The following is a 16,335-nucleotide window of genomic DNA, read 5'->3' as shown; positions in this document are numbered from 1 at the left end:
AGACAAACAAGCAAACCAACAGTTGTAATTTGATGTGATGTCGACAGTAATTGTCTGTGATGCCGCGGGTAGGCGTCAGCGTGGAATGGGGGCGTGGCTGGCGTTGGCCTTGAAGTGGTGGTTATGGAATATAAATTGGGGCTGCCTGTTTTCTGAAGGTATGAAAAAAAAAAATCCTGGGCCCCCCCTTTTTGCGAGGCCACCATAACAGCGTTTAAGTCAACCGCCCCATCAGCTCTAATGGATTTTAAATTAGCAGGGAGAGCATCGCTGACAACACGTCGTGTGAAACGCTGCCCACTCTGCGCAGAGGAGAGCATACGTCTGACATGTATGGATTTTGATGGAGCGAAGATGGCTTTCACTGATCCCTTTTATTGAGACCATTATATTCTCCCAGCTCTTAAATCGGGGTCTATTCACATCTCAAGCAAATTCAATTTGAGCTCTGGATGAAAGATGTGCATTAAACCAATTTAGTGTAAAGTAAATGACAGGGAGGCCGTTCATTCAAAAGTTGATGATCCTATTTAGCAAACATCACGTTGTGCCTTCTGCCCTTATTAATCAGCACGCTTTCCATCCACAAAGCCTAGAGGTGGCCCGTCTGAAATACAATACTGAACAAAGCCTTGTCTTTCCACTTCTCCAGCGGACCTAAAAGGAACCCTCTTATTCTAATGCGCATTAATAATCATGCAACTTGGTAGTCGATTTACGCCCAAGTCCAACCGTTTCTCCCCTCTGGCCACTATCGACCAAATGTCAATGGCCAGATGAGTGCTGTGTGGATCTAGTTAGAAAAGCACAACCACAGCGTCTTGAATTAATAAGGGCGGTCTGTATCTCTACGTGGGTAAAGCTAATGAAATCATGAAGGAATTAACTTGTTTAGGACTAAACTGTGGTTCTTGGCGGACAATAATGAGCAGGGAACTCCCTCTAACCTCCTCGGTGTATGTTGAGTCTTAAAAAAAAAAAAAAAAAAGTAGGGGGGGGGGGGTTGGGGCGGCCAGGGTGAACTCAACAAGCAGGGATCCTAAACATATAAAAGGTAAAATGCAAAATGTAATTGGACGGGGGCCACGTGAACAGCTCGGCCCGCTGAGCAACATCACAGCGGGACGCCTAATAAGCTCGGCGCAATTTTTCACCCCATATTTTATCAATAAAAAAGCTGTTTAAACAGTCTCCCCCCGAACCGCAGCCGCTGCACTGCCTGCCATCTGGAGCTCTCTTTCATTTTATAATCCAACTGTCATTAAAATGCTTCTTGGCAGTTTACAGCTCGTTCCCCCCGTGCAGATGTGGAAGCGATCTTCAGACGGGGCCCTGTGATCAAAGTGTTTCGCTGCTTTCAGACCCGAAAACTCAGCACCCTCGGACTACCTTCTAGTCCCGTCCGGACTCAATCCCTCACATTATTTATTTATTTCCAAATCGTCCATTCATCAGGTGCAACGCTCCCTGCAGAGCTGTGGTCTAGAGGTTACACAGGCGGGCTTGGCACTCCAAGGTCGCAGGTTAGATAATGGTGTTAGAGGGGAATCTCCCTAAACAAAAAGAATACCAAGAAAGTTATATAGTGAAACCCCTGTCGCACTATAGCTGATTAAAGCATACAACGATCAACTCGCCCTCCAAGACAACAATAAAGAATATATTACATATATATAACATTTTACCGGTAGCATATTTCATTGCTAAAAGTCACCAACATGTGTAAAAAGTAATTGTTTATATGGCCGCAGACACGAATGCGATGGCAGGAGGTCCACCGTTGGCAGTGCCTCCGTATCATATCACACCGCCGCACTGACTGTGTGCACACGCCTGACTTGCAGACTGCCCGGCGGCCTCCCCACTGATGTGGCGCGGCGCGCGCGGCGTTAATGCCCCCGACCGGGTGTTGATTGAGCTCCCCCGAAGCCGGTGACGCACGTTGCCTTTGTTTGGCAGCCGTCCCGGTGCAAGAACTGGGGCCATATTCCGCCTGTCACCGCCATGTGTTCGCTCTCCTCCGAGCACAGCGGCCGATGCCACTCAAACACCCCCCCCCCAACCCCCTATACCTCCCACCCCCCTCCACCCCTCGTGGCATCTCTGTGGGGGCCCCCCAGGGCTAGCAGGTCTGCACTAATGAAGTCAAATTAATTTTATGGATGCCCATACTGCCTGCGTCTGTGCCGCTTGGCGGGGGGAAGGTTTTTATGCCTCATACGTACCCAAAGCTGCTGCAGTGTCTTCTGTGACGAGGCGAAACTGACAAGCACATCGGCTTCGGTGTTGCCGCCCCGCCCCGCGAGTCTCAGAGTTTCATCGCCCGAGCCCATAAAAAACCATAGTGGCAGGGAGACTTCCACAGTTCATTTTGGACAGAGACCAGGTGCGTCCACTAATTAAAGCTCAGTGAGAAGGCGAAGGGGAAAATAACTGGCAAATGAACACGAATGACAGCCATCGTTAATACCTGCTCCCCGCTGCCCCCTAAGCCTAAAAATCCCCCTGTTAACTTTTATGGAACACCCTTTGATACAATAATTATTTTTTTTTCGCCCCCCCTGTAATCTTTCAAGCCCTGAACCGTTTCCCCTGGCTGGCCCAGATCAAAGCAGACGGGTCTTGTGCATAAGGAGCTGCAGAGGCTGGGCTTTCTGCCTTAATTGAAGGCAGCTGGCCCCTGTGTGTGTGTGTGTGTTTGGGCCTGATCTCAGAGTGCTCTCCCGGGTTCTCCGTTTTCCACACCACACACACACACACACACACACACACACACACATTCGCCCACAGAAAGTTCCCTCCAGAGCCCAAGCGACCGTGAGGGTCTGCAGGGCTTGAGGTCTGCCAGTCGCCAGCCCGTCCGCAGGCGTCCACAGTGTTTGGGTTGACTCGGAGATGCTCAAGTGGTTAGCCGGAGAACGATGGAATATGTTTCTCTCGGTGGGTGGGAGAGAGACTGGTACTCAAGTGCTCGCTTCCTTTGCTGTCCATCATCGGCGCTACGAGGGCTGCAGATGAGCCTTCTCGTTAAGACGAGACACGATACTGAGCGCGAAGAAATAACAACAACCAGTGACTTTGTTATTAACGTGTGTTGATTTTCCTTATAAAATGTGTACAAAAACATATGACTAGTACACTACTTACTTGCCTGGCCTCTTTTTTTTTTGAGGAGGGAATTGAGGCTCACCAAGCATTCTTTTTGCAGTCGCAGCGGACCCAAGCACCAATTACTGATGTATTCCTAGCCTGAGAGGAAGCGAGGCGTCTTTCGGGAAACTTTATCTCCGATGGCACCGAATACTAATAACAACAGGGAATTTTATATTTATCCATGATCGCATATGCCCTTTTATTGTGGAGGAATAGCAAGTCCTCTCGCATTACCAAGTCCCGGGCAGACAAGCCAAGGCTGAGACAGACGCGATTCTTTGCGCGCCAGCTTGAAACGCACATCAAGTCTTTCTTTCCAGCCAGAAGAAATGTGTAAGTAATTACAGTCCGACCATGTTTATTGAATAAAAACCCACTTAGACGTAATGTTTATGCACGATCAGAAACACTCAAATCATACATCCACAAAAACATTTGTCTCTTTTTTTTCCCCCCCTCCATCCACAGAACTGCTGCACCCGATATGGAGTCAATTTTACTTTTATTACTCATGTGGAAAAATGTATGCAGTGCTTGGATTGTTATTCAAACACAGGCCACAATGGATGCTGTGCCACGCTGCTTTGGATACACAATGAGCACAAGGTAAGAAGGGTCCGATACCTGTTTCATTTTGTGTCTCGCAACTGCAATGAAATTACTCTCAGGGCTGCGTGTTGAGCTTTACCTGCTATTAAGTGGAGGCTCATTAACGGCTGTAAAAGTGCGTAGCTCCAAACACATTACGTGCAGAGTGTTTTCGGTTTTATTAGGTTAAGCAGGTTTTATGTTTGATATTAGGTTCTGCAATCTAATTATTTTGAAAGGAAGGCATGAGGTAATGCAACCAATAAAAGCTCTGGGCCTCTTAACATCACCCGGTAATGTTATTTCATGGTAATGTTTGAAATTCATAGGGCATTTAAAAAAAAAAACTTTTATTTATATTAAAAAGATAAATATTAATAGTATAAAAAAAATGTTGTTCTTACAATGGAACCACCCAAATATGCATCGTGCAATTGTCTTCATCTGCAGACACGCTAAGTATCAGTTAGCTGAATTGTGACACCACAGCTAGAGCAGCACTTCTCGACTTGTCTGGTTCGATGTGGCCGGGCCGTGCTTTCCTCGATCAGTGTATCGTTGAACTGACAAGATCTCCAGCAGAAAATTGCGCAATTGAGCATTTCACCTGACCGCTGCTGGAAAAAAAAAAAAAAAAACCCTCTCCCATTACAGAGCCAGGGCTCTCAGGTGGGAAAAATAGTGTTTTAGGAAAAGCACCTCTAAAAACAGATGTGGTAGAGGGTGGAAGGGGAAAGCTCATACCGAAACCTTGTGTTCATCGGGCAACAATAAGCCCCTCAAATAACAATGATCACGAGCTGTTGAACATCGCTGACTGGTGACAGGAATTTTCTCAAAGGCGCGCTGGCTTTTCAAAGACGCGGGGTTAGGGTGTGCGTTGTGATCTTAACAGAACAAGGCGGCTATTTGTTCTATTAACACTCTCTGCCAACACAAACACCTTCAGTGAGAGGAGGCAGTAAGTGAAAGAAGATTGCAGTCTTGATGCCATGTTATGTTTTCACACCTCCCCCCTGGCTCTGAGTGGCTGGCGTAGTTTTTCCTTCCCGCAACCACTTCTATTTTCATCTGCAAGGCCAACATCGGTGCTAACCTTTGAGAGAGAGAATTCGGGGCGAGGCCCTCGGGTGCCACATCAACGGCTCGGCGGCCACGTTGACGGCCCCGGCATCGCCGCATGACGTGCATCGCTAGTGACAAGCAGTCTTTGCTGATGTCAGTTAGCTGTGGCCGCTGGCTGGCCCTGCGCAAGCTCCAAGTTTCTACTCTGTCATCACGCCTCTGCTTCCCAAGATGCACTGGGGCCGAGCTTGCCCTCACACTCACTTCGCGCCAGGCTCGCAGACAAGAGCCTGAGACTCAAGGCGTCCTTCTTCACTTCAGAAAAACATTCGAATGTCCTCCCTGATCAGCGCATACTTGCGCTCTAAATGCACAACAGATGTATCTCTTGACAACCACAAAAAGGAAGGAAAAAAAAGAAACGTTTGCCTGCAGAGCACATTTGATTTGGAGCTGACCATGAATGAGAACACGTTGCAAACGGCTTAATATAAATTAGTCGGATAAATGCTTCCAGGTTCATTGAGGGAGGAAGATGTGGGGAACATCAGGGTCTGTTTATTACTAATCTAAAAAGTTGATTTTTGCATAACATTCACCCTTAATCCCAAAGTGAATAGGGGAAGGAAATGAGGGAGAGACAAAGACAAAGACAAAAGCAAGAGGAGAAAAATGACATCTCCATATTAAGGACTGTGTTGCCAGTGTCAGTTCTAATTTCACAGTGCCTGTGGGGAGCTGAATGCAACCAGTCACTTCTTGTCTCATCTCGTTCCTCCTCCATTTTGAATCGAGGCCGGCGAATCCCAAGCTGGGGGAAGAAGAATATAGCTGGCAAATTGGTTTTAGATTAAAGGAGGTGGCGGGGCTTTCTGCTTTCTCAGCTCTTTCCCAGGTGCACTTAATCTAATTTCATTAAAGAGATGAGGACGGATGATCACTTGTGTCAAAACATTAAGCCGGTCCATTTTTCCCTGTCCATAAAAAAAATACGTTAAGGTTGTCAGCGGACTGGTGGGTGGCCTGTTTGTTATTGAATAGGATGACTCTCGGGGGCTAATCTAGATATTACAAAGCAGCGGGGGGGGGGGAGGGGGGGCGCATACATACATGAATACATTTCACCATTGCTGGATTCCTTCTCCAAGATGGCGACGGACGGAAGAATGTAAAATGTGACAAGGCTGAACATGGAGATCACACACCGGGGGTGATGAGAATTTTTAAGAGAAGGCGAGCGTGGTGCAAAGAGATACGTTTTTTAAAATCCCCCCATCATGTTTCCCCCCCCCCCCCCCCCCCGCAAATTCATCAGGCGGGAGGATGCCACAAGCCGACGGGCCATTACTGATAAGCTGGTGGAGACGCTCCGACGCGGCGATGTGCCATTCATTCCGCACACGTAAGGAAGATAAGGGGGTAGAGCAGGAATTAATGTGTCAATCAGGGCCCGTGCGCCGCCCCGGCAGATGAGTACACCGGAGCCATAAAAGAGCTCATGGACGGGATGCGGTAATGGTCCTTGGAGACTCCCCCCGCCAGACGGATACACCGTCGTCTGAGTGACTGCTCGGCAAATGGGACCAAATGGAATTAGGCGACCTGGGTGTCCTCTGCCGTGGCGGGCGCGGGAGCACCTGACACGAAGGCCGTCGTGTCAAAGGCAGCGGAGGACGCTAATGCTAATGTTCCGCGCGCCGCGCTGTTATTTGCACAGGAGAGAGAATACGGGGGGGGGGGGGGGGGGAATTGGAGGAGCCGGGCGAGGATGAGAAAGTGGGGCCTTCTGGAGATAGGATGACACTTCAGTAGAACGCATGGACAGACTGAGCGAGGAGAGAGTCTCTCCCCCCCCCCCCCCCCCCCATCCGGTCTGTGTCTTTCCCTGCCTCTCAAACGAATGGGAAATGACCCTCCTGACTCGGAGGATGTCGCGCATGTCAGAGGATGATCGATTGCGGGCGGCGCAGGGAGCGGTTCGCATGGACACTTTGAGTAAAAGTGTCAGGACACCAAACAAGCGCTTGTTCCTTTGCCGCCAAATTGGTTAATCTAACTCAGTTTGCCGGATAGTAAGTATGTTAGTGCAATGAACGAGTAGTTAACCGAATAAGGCAAAACGATTGAAACATTAAATCGTTAAGCGGCCCCTCGGGCCAAATAAAAAGGCATCTAACTCGGAAGTATGTTAAATAACCCATCCCATCCAACCCAGTCTTGTGACGCCTTGTTATCCCAGATGCCCCCGTTACACAAGCGCAGCCATTCATTCAATATATTTTTGGCGAAATACTAAACAGCTAACACATGTTCAAAGGGCAGACAGGGTCACTGGGTGGCTGAATGTATGTTGGACCGAGACACACCGCCTCAAACAGACTGGAATACACTTGGTCCCTGTATCGCTTTAACCAACGTGTGGTTAGTTCCTTCACGGGCATCTGATAATGCATGACTATGCCCAACAACCGTAAAGTCTTTTGATTACCCATAAGGCATACTTACTTATGTGGCTTCCCCCCCCCCGCAGGGTGCGGCAATTTAAGGCCAACGCTGTAATTTCTCACTTGTGATTGTCCAACGTCAACTGATGTTGGACGTCAGGTCGCAGGCCTCCTGACAAGAGCTGCCGGTCATGAGAAACACAAAACTATCAGGAAGAACCGGAGGCGACCGGACAAACCCTTCAATTCGACGCCGAGCACGTTGGTGGAAACGCGCGGCGGCGGTGGCGTGCTATCTCGTCGCTTTGACTGACGCCAGCCTCCCGAGGTGCGGCGCTCTGAACAGACGTCCCGGTGGAAGTCAGCTTTATTCAAACCACAGTGCAGCTGATGGCATCGCGTGGGGGCACACCTGGAAGCTATATTCTAATTAAGTTAATCTGCGAGATCCTCACAATGCGGGTGTTCAGGTGGCTGGTAATCTGATGTGAAAGGAGTCTCATTGGAAAGCTACGGGAGGAGCTGGCACCTGTTTCAGCCAAACGCTACAGAGAATTATCGCTGTCGAGTTATCCTGAGTGCGGGCAATTACAAATGACAGTGTTTGTCTTTCTCCTCGTGGCGCCCGATGTCTACGCCGTCGCTCCTTTCTGCTGTTGGTGATGGCCTGTCAAAGTGGGGGATTTTTCCACAAACTTCTTCTTGACTCAGCAATTGACTCTACCCATAAATATGACCAGTATGTCTTTCTAGAGACGGGGAAGGTGAGCACTGCTTTAGCCTTTGTCCACGTTCCTCACACTCTGGTTCAAATTAGATTAATTCAAATATTTCATAATGATGAAGCCAGTTTTGGAATTACGAAAAATTTCCTGTTCCTGAAAACACATTTTTCTTTGTTGAAAACTGATGCTCCTCAAAATAGAACATCACCAACTTACCTTTAGGCCTCTTATTTGTTTTAGTAAGCATTCAAACAGAATGTGTGTCTATGTTGATGTTTTTTTTGACACAGGTTCTTTCTGCTGGTAAAGATTATGTATTGCTTTTCATAACTGAATTTGTATTCTGAAGTTGACTCAGATTTGACTGTTATTTTGCATTTATAAAAAGGCGTTTGTCTTTCAACTTTGCTTATTCATCATTTGCTACTTGCTGATGCAAACCAGCAATTGAAATATTTAGGTATACATAAAAGATTTGTATATATATTGTTTTTTATATTTTTTCAAAGAAGTGTATTTTAAAATCTTGGTGACAGAAGTGTACCATTTGGGAGATACAGCTCTTTCCCAAAACACTGTTTCATTTGGGGAATTTATTTTAGAGAGTTATACTTACTTGTAATAAAAGTGGCATTAGTGAAATAATAAAAGTACTTTTCTTAGATTGCATTCAGTATTCATTGTTATGAACCATTGTTATGAAGGCTTGGCGAGCTAAAACACAGCTTGGTGCCGTACTGATTATGGTGCAGGGGAAGAGAGAAGCCAGAGCAGGCGAAGCTGCAGCCTGGCTCTTGACAGTGGGCCGTGTGGTAATTGGTGCAGAATTCAACCATCAGACAGCTGAAAGCTTGGCAGCGCTGTCTAAGAGTCCAGTGGGTCTTGAACTGCATCCAGGCCCACCTAAACTGGCCAACTGGTGCCAAATTACAAACTCGGAGCCGTTTACACAGACGGATACTGACACCTAACCAACAGCAACACAGCTATATTTCTATAAAACATTCTTGTTTTTTTTCCTCCTTTCGTTTGCTAGAGTTGTTCAACCTCCGAGTATCAAACTTACATATACTAAATGTCAAAATATTTGACTCAAGGAACTGGTAGAGGAGGAAGGAAAACAAAACCCTGAAAAAGAAACACGCTGAGAGCTTCCCTTCTACTTTACGTCCCTCTCTGCCCCCCCCACAACCCCCCCCCCACACACACCCCCCTCAGTGATGCCAGGGAGCCGTATGGAGACTGACAGGTCTGCTACGTCTCTCCGTCGTGTCAACTAGCTAGCGCCTTCGGTTCCTCCTCGCTTCAATAAAGAGATAAAAGCCTATTGACTTGCCAGGCTACAGTTAATGCAAATTGGGCCTACTATCAATGTATTATTTATAAGGAGAGCGGCAGACATTTCCACAGAACTGGGAGCTAGGCTTACAGGAGATTAGGCATGCTATCTCATTCATTTACCAGGGAGTAATTGCTAAACTGTGGAGGAATTAGAATGCGCGAGGTTCCCCAAAGGCGTTTCATCTTGTAACCAGGTGGCTGCCATCAGACAACCACCTCCAAGTCTGTGATAAACAAATACACGCGAGTGAAACCGATCGGCTACATCTGTCAACTCGTCACATGGTTTAAACCTGGTGGCGTGAGTGCTGAAATAATAAGCCTTTTTAACCTCACTGAGTGGATAATGTCTTTGAGTCAATATCAAGTGCCATTCAGCCCTTGTTAATAAATCTAACATTTAAAAAAAATGTAATAAACCATAAAGCGATTTATTCAATCATTTGGACTCTGATCAGAAATGAGCACCTTTACCTATTTATTGTCGCTCTCTTTGATAAGGTTCAGAGATATCTTTTCCAACCAGGCAAGAATGCACACTTAACACCCATTATTCAGGCATAAGATGTTGTGTATTTTTATACTGCAACACCGGAAACAGCTTCTTTGTGAATTCCATTTTTCTTTGTCACTTTCTGGTTGTGCGAGACGCAAATGATCAACAGTGTTGGGACACTTTCACACTTTTGACTGTTTCCCTTCTTTAGTTGGGAGCTCAGATTTGTTATTCACAACTCTCAGTCACTTCATGTGGGGAGTGAATAAAACACAGGAAAAGCAGCCCTACCTTGTCGTCAATGTCACTCTCACTGTCACACTGTAAGAAAAAAAGACACACAGACACAGGAAATATTAGGAATTATTCATTTGGCTCCCCCCCCCCAGTAGCCCATAATCAGTGCAGATGTTATTTTTGTGTGTAACCTCTCATTCCCTGACAGCTTGCATTTCGAATGGCACAGGATGAAGAGGGAAGGAGAGGACTGTGCTAGTCTGAGAGAGCTTTTCATGAGTTTTTTAATGTTTCCAAAGCGACACAGTGAATGCATTGAACGCCATTCTGGTGTTTCTGTTGCAATTTCAATGCTGTGAATTTACAAAAGATGAAAAACGAATACTACTTTACACTGGATTCTATGAAAAAAAAGTGTGTTCAATGACCTTGCATTCAGCTGCGGCATGTTATTTAGTCTTTTAAGAGTGCTTTAGAATTAGACGATAGCACCTCAAGGACACGGTGCCTATTAAGTGTGGTATTTCAAATACGCCTTTGTCGAACCAGTCTTTTCGAGTCGATTTCAAACTATTACCGGGGTAAAATAACTGTTAAACATGTGAAATATGCCTTGTCTAGCAAAGCCAAAGGCCAAATCATCTTCTTGTCTCTCTTCAAATTTCACCGTTCAATTACAAAGTGATTAAGCTCAAATATCTTGAAACGGTGAATCCTTTCAATTGAGGAAAAGAGAAACACGTCCTTGACACACAGTGGAGAATACTCCAGATATTAAGCGCCTTGACAAGTTCACAAGCAGAACACTTTTATATATAACTTTAATTATACTGGAAATTCCATCCCAGATTGTGTATAGCTCCTGGTTTTCTATTAAGTACATACAACACACACTCAACTCGCTTCCGCTTCTCACACTCAATTGAGGGTAAACGGTTAATGCTGCCGGCCGATAGCTCTCTCCCACAACACAATAGACGGAGAAGTTGTGGCCGAGCAGCAGACCGGTCCCACTGGACCTCACAGCAGGATGCATGACGAGCGGAGCGATTCAAGCGGAGAGCCACATCGAGAGGGAAAGGGCCCCCCCCCTGTGAAAAAACTGCCTTCAACCTGTCAATTAAGTCCCCGCGGCAACATATTTAAGTGGACCCTCTTTGTTTTGCTTGACTCCCTTTCAGAGCCGTGCACAATGAGGAAGGAGCTGGGTCAATGGAGGCACAGCGGCCCTTTGTTGTGAGCGCGGTGGGTCCAAATGTATAATTAAGTAACGAGAGTAATCAGCGCGAGGTGCTCAGTGGCCAAGATCTCTCAGGAGAGGGAAGCGGTTGTGGCAGAGGGGTGCTTCCTTTGCCCGTGATTCATCCGACTCAGCAAAGACGAGGCGTACAGCCCGAGTCTCTGCTGCAGATGTGGGAGAAGGACATTGGGGCCCAGTTCCTGTTTGAGGGCTGGTTTTTATTTTGTTTTGTTTGCATCACCATCTGCAGAGTAACAACGTCGAGAAGTGCCTGAGCTCCTGTTGTTCATACTGAAGCGTTCCTAACAGCCTTTGCAGGACTATAGCGTAAAATGAAATGTTCAATACAAGTCTCCTTGTGAAGTGATTGTTGTTTACCCAGATTCAGATTCAGCACGTATAAAGGAAATAAGTGGGGAGGCAAAGGAAAGGGGCTTCATAATACTGACAAAAATGCAAAAAATGACCAGACAATTATGTATTGTGCTTGTGTAAATATGGTGGAAAAGCAATTCAAAACAAAAATAGGCTCTCGTATTCCGTTATATTTTTCTCATTCATAAAACTATTTTGATAACTAGCATTTTAAAATATTTGTGTGACATTTCAACTCAACGTGTCCTCTTTTCTCTTGGGGAATGTTTACAGGCCCAATTTCCTAGTGCTTCTGTTTGTGAAAAGGCTTTCATTGCAGAATGCAGGGCGTCGACAAGAGAAAGTAGCCTCGGCTCCTTGTCAATCAATTCCCCATTCAGACTTCGGATTCCAGACAAATTAATTGTCGGCCGTTGCTTTACTGCTTGTTGAGGGATCCTCACAAACAGCAATCATCTGTTCGTCAGTCCGATGGTGAATTTCATTCAAACCAACGTTTCCGTCCACTTCGCTCCATCTACAAACGACAATGAATGGAAGATTGATCCAACCTTCAACTCCGCTCTCTAGTGTGTAACAGTGCTCTTAGCATGCGGCTGGACGGCCAGCTTCCATCTCACGCCAGTTGTGCGTCCTTCTACGCCGCTGGGGGCTGAGTTTAAAAACCCCAGGTGACGGGGACGAGCAGCCAGGCTGGGCCTGGTCCCTGGGTGCGTGCCCGGCCTTGTTTTTGCGGCAGTAGCCGTGACACTAGAGATGAGGCCTCGCGCGGCTGGAGCCGGCGAGGAGGGGAAAAAAAAAATATCAAAAGAGCACAGCGTGGCGCTTATCCTTTTTACAAGAAGCCTGCACTGCAGCAGAGCGTTAAGAGGAGTACTGGCTAGGGCTCAGACAGAGAGACACACAGCCCAGCAGGGGAGAGAGAGGCAGGTGGGGGGGGGAACAAAACAACCGGGCAGGGGGGATGGGGGGGGGGGAGCCATAGAGATGAACGGATGGACGGGTGGAGGTAGTGTTTGAGCAGTTTTTGTTAGTATTCTACGTGATTGCCCTGTTGGGCTATTACACTCGGTCGAGCCAAAGAAAAATAATACAGTGAACCAATGAAAGCAAACGGTTGGCTCCCATTTGGGAGTTCACGGGTGTGTGAAAAGGACCAAGTCATTTAGCACCGTATGCGTCTATGAATATTTACACGGGGTAAAAGATTATTTCAGGGGGCCGTACGAGAAAAGCAAAGCCACAGGAAAAGACAGAAAAACTCCCCCGAGCAGCATGTCTGCTGGTCAGAGGGGACACTGTTAAGAGTCGGGGAGATATGCGGCTCTCTAAGCTGCTGACAGGAGCCAAGCCACTAGTGGTTTGTGTCTCTCATGGATGTTCGGGCAAAAAAAAAAAAAAAACCTGGCTCGCGCTTCAGAGGCAGAGAGCAAGCAGCAACATCTGCACCTGCCAACCGGCAGCTACGAAGGGCAACAGGGGACCGGCTTCAGCGGATGGCTCATGCTCGACGCCCCCTCCCCAGCATCCCACCTCCTCTCTAACCCCCCCCACTCCGCCCAGCCAGCGCATCCGACTGATGCGTTTGACATTTACACAGCTCTCAACACGTCAGAGACTTGCCTTGGCTGGAGCCGGGCCTCGACCCCTACGACCAAAAGGGAAAGAAAAAAAAAAGGAGGGATGGACGTCTCGACGGTCCTGTACATTTTCCTCCAGCCGATTCGGAAAGACGTGCGGGGAGAAGACAATGAGCGTTCCCGGAGCACATTGAAACGACTGGCCAAATTAGTCACACGGTTCCACTTGTCACACTGAGGGGACAGCTTGCCATGATTTCTGCCTCAGAGGCAGAGCGAGGAGAAGAGGAGCAAACTGCCCCGCGACGCAAATGCCACTAGGGCTTCAGAGACCGTTTGTCTGAATAATGATCTCAACCTTCACCACTTGGTGAAAGAAATATAGAAATTAGTGTTTGCGTGGTACCGGTGACTCAATATCTTGAATTAAAAACAAAACAAACGGGCAGAGAAAAAGTGATGCAAAATGCAAATTTTGCAAAATTTTGCAGTGAGACAGCATTTGATCCCTGCTAAAAAGGCAGCGATCTTAAAACAGAGAGAAGTGGCATCAACTCAGAAGGCATCTGAGACACTGCTGACAGTAAGGGAGAGCACACAAAGGGAGAAAAGCTCCATTTAGGTAGTCGAGGACCAAAGCTGTGTCAGACACTTCTTCGAAACAACACCAATTTCCTCCCGCAATTTCCCCCCTGCAGATGCTGGGATGAGGTGTTGGGGCGGCGTCCTTACTTGCACTCAGCTTTTACGATTTATCAGCAGGTTGTGTACGGTCTGACCACGTTACGTCGTCACCACCGCAGAGACACAGCAGAATAGTTTGTGTGTGTGTGTGTGTATCAGCACGGTTGTGGGGTGGAATAATGTTTTTAAAAGTCACAAGTAATATTATTGGATGATTTACATAACCGTACATGGTAACTAAAAAACAACTTTGGCAGAGCTGATGTATTACTATTCGGGTTGCAGGGTCACATGTCACCACTGCATTTATCTTCTACCAACAGAGAGAAAAAAAGATCAAGTACTGACACCAGTAGCTGCATCTAAAATCACCACCTAGCAAAGTGATTTGATCACAGGATAAAATCTATAGAGCCATTTGAACCTTGACCTCCCCAGCAGGCATCATGGGAAGTCAGCTGATTACCCTGGGTCAGCCTCGGAGCTCTGGATTGGGAAAGTATTGATTCCCAGAGAAGATGTAGGCTCCAGGGGGGGAATGAGATTGGTGGGGGAAAAAAACTCTGCTGGGCAGAAATAGCATCGACCGGCAGAGGAGGCCGGGACAGGCTCTCGTGTGAAAACCATATTTGAGCTCGGGACCTGGCAGTTGGCTGTGCAAACACCTTAGACGGCTTCAGCAAAAGCTCCTTTCACAGAGGCCCATTGAAAGAGGACCGCCAGAGAATGGGAGAGTGGAGGAGGATTGAAGAAGACAAGCTCAGAGAAATGCTCTTTGCATTAGCCAGACACACAGAGGCTTCTGGTTCAGGGCTGACACACTTAAGGGAAGAGACAGCGGGGGCCATGTAAATCTAGACAGGGTGAGGAAAGATGTAGTCCGGACCTGGGGCCAAACTAAGCAGGTTTTAACATTACCCAGAGTCCGTGTAAACAGCACCGAGACCTGGCAGCTCTCTGTTTCACTTCCATGCAAAGTATGTGGTGAGGTTGTGAGGGAAGGGAGGGAAGGGGGGGGGGGGGGACTGCACGGACAGATTGATGGGGGCGAACCTGAAGAGCCGTTCCCCTTCTGCACTAAAGTAAAGGACCGCCTTGTCCTTTCCAACAAGAAATACCTCAACGCTTGCTTTCAGCACTCGCTGGGGGAGCAACCGGGCCGGCCGGGCTGCTGGTGTGATCCTTGGAGTTTGGAGAGGGAAAAACAGACAGTAATGGCTGATGTATGAGGGAACAGGGAGCATTTATTCAGCTCTGAGAGAAGGAAGAAAACTGCCAGAAACCTAAAGGGACAAGGAATACACAACTGTGTTATGAATATAGTCAGGGAAGAAAAATGGGGATATAGGTAAGAGAGAATGAGGAGGAAAAAAATAACTTGATTTATGTTTTTTATTTTTTCCGTCGCTTCTTCTTGTCTGCTGACCGTGGGACTGCAGCAAGCGCGCTACCTTGCCTTCGGAGATTCCACGAACCCACACACACACACACACACACACACACACACACGCATTAAGAGCCCCGAGCGCCTCGCAGCGCTCTGACATGGCCCCCAGCCGGCCGGTGCCGAGCGGCGGCGGCAGACACTGGGCATCGGAAATTTAAGTCGGGGCGTAGGAGAAATTAGGCGAGGAGGCAAGGAAATGGGATGTTGACTTGAACCGGCCCCGGGGGCGGCTGAAAGTCTCCCTGTGCAGCTCCGCTGGCTTCCTGACAGCTTGATGGAGCGAGCGGAGGCTTCCCCGCGGCCCGAGCCGCCGTTTCTAACACTGATGTAGCTCAGTGAGGAACAGATTGAGCCTCCAGGCATCGCTCTGTACTGCTACTCCCCGCCTCTCCTGCGCCTTCTCGCTCTCTGCGCTGCTTCTCTCTCTCTCTCTCCCCCCCCCCCCCTCTCTCCTTCTCTCTCTCTCTCTCACTAATCTCGTCAAGCCAACACACAGAAACATACAGACACATATACAACAACACAAAATCAAATACCGTATGCACACACATAAGACACTTAGATACAAAGAAATAACAGCAACACCCACAGAGATCTTGGCTCCCTCCCTCCCTCCTCCCCCCAACGACAGTAATGTGATGAGCACTACAGATGCTGTTTACTGAGCTCTGGCCAACGCACAGGGAGGGGGGGGGGGGAGGAGGAGGAGAGGGAGGGGGGGGCGGAGGAGGAGGCAGAAGGAGCAGGAGTCGGGGGGGGGGCTGCTGGCGGGCCACCATAATGAAAAGAATCTGGCGGCAGCCCACTGCGTGCTGGTCATGAGAGGCATGTGCCGCCGGGGGGCTCTACTGCTAATTTCAGGGGGCAGCCGAGCGTTTCACGCTCGACTTGTCACCAGGCCAGAGGGGGCATTCATACTGGTTGACAGCAATTGCGAGAGGGCTGGCATGGGGTGGGGGG

At 48.0% G+C, this 16,335-nt stretch overlaps 1 protein-coding gene across 12 annotated transcripts in view; it reads right to left on the bottom strand.

Annotated features, from left to right (window-relative positions):
• fbrsl1 (fibrosin-like 1) overlaps positions 1 to 16,335 on the bottom strand; it is a 220,031-nt gene that overhangs the window by 69,291 nt on the left and 134,405 nt on the right. For all 12 annotated transcript variants that reach the window (XM_062562469.1, XM_062562464.1, XM_062562466.1 and 9 more), the window contains one exon: positions 10,104 to 10,133. In XM_062562469.1, the coding sequence (XP_062418453.1) occupies positions 10,104 to 10,133 (30 nt within the window). The remainder of the gene's footprint in view (positions 1 to 10,103; positions 10,134 to 16,335) is intronic.

This window comes from Pungitius pungitius, chromosome 5 (assembly GCF_949316345.1).
Source record: "Pungitius pungitius chromosome 5, fPunPun2.1, whole genome shotgun sequence".
Lineage (NCBI taxonomy): Eukaryota > Metazoa > Chordata > Actinopteri > Perciformes > Gasterosteidae > Pungitius > Pungitius pungitius.
Note: the sequence above shows the minus strand (reverse complement) of the source record. Positions and strands in the feature narration are given on the sequence as shown.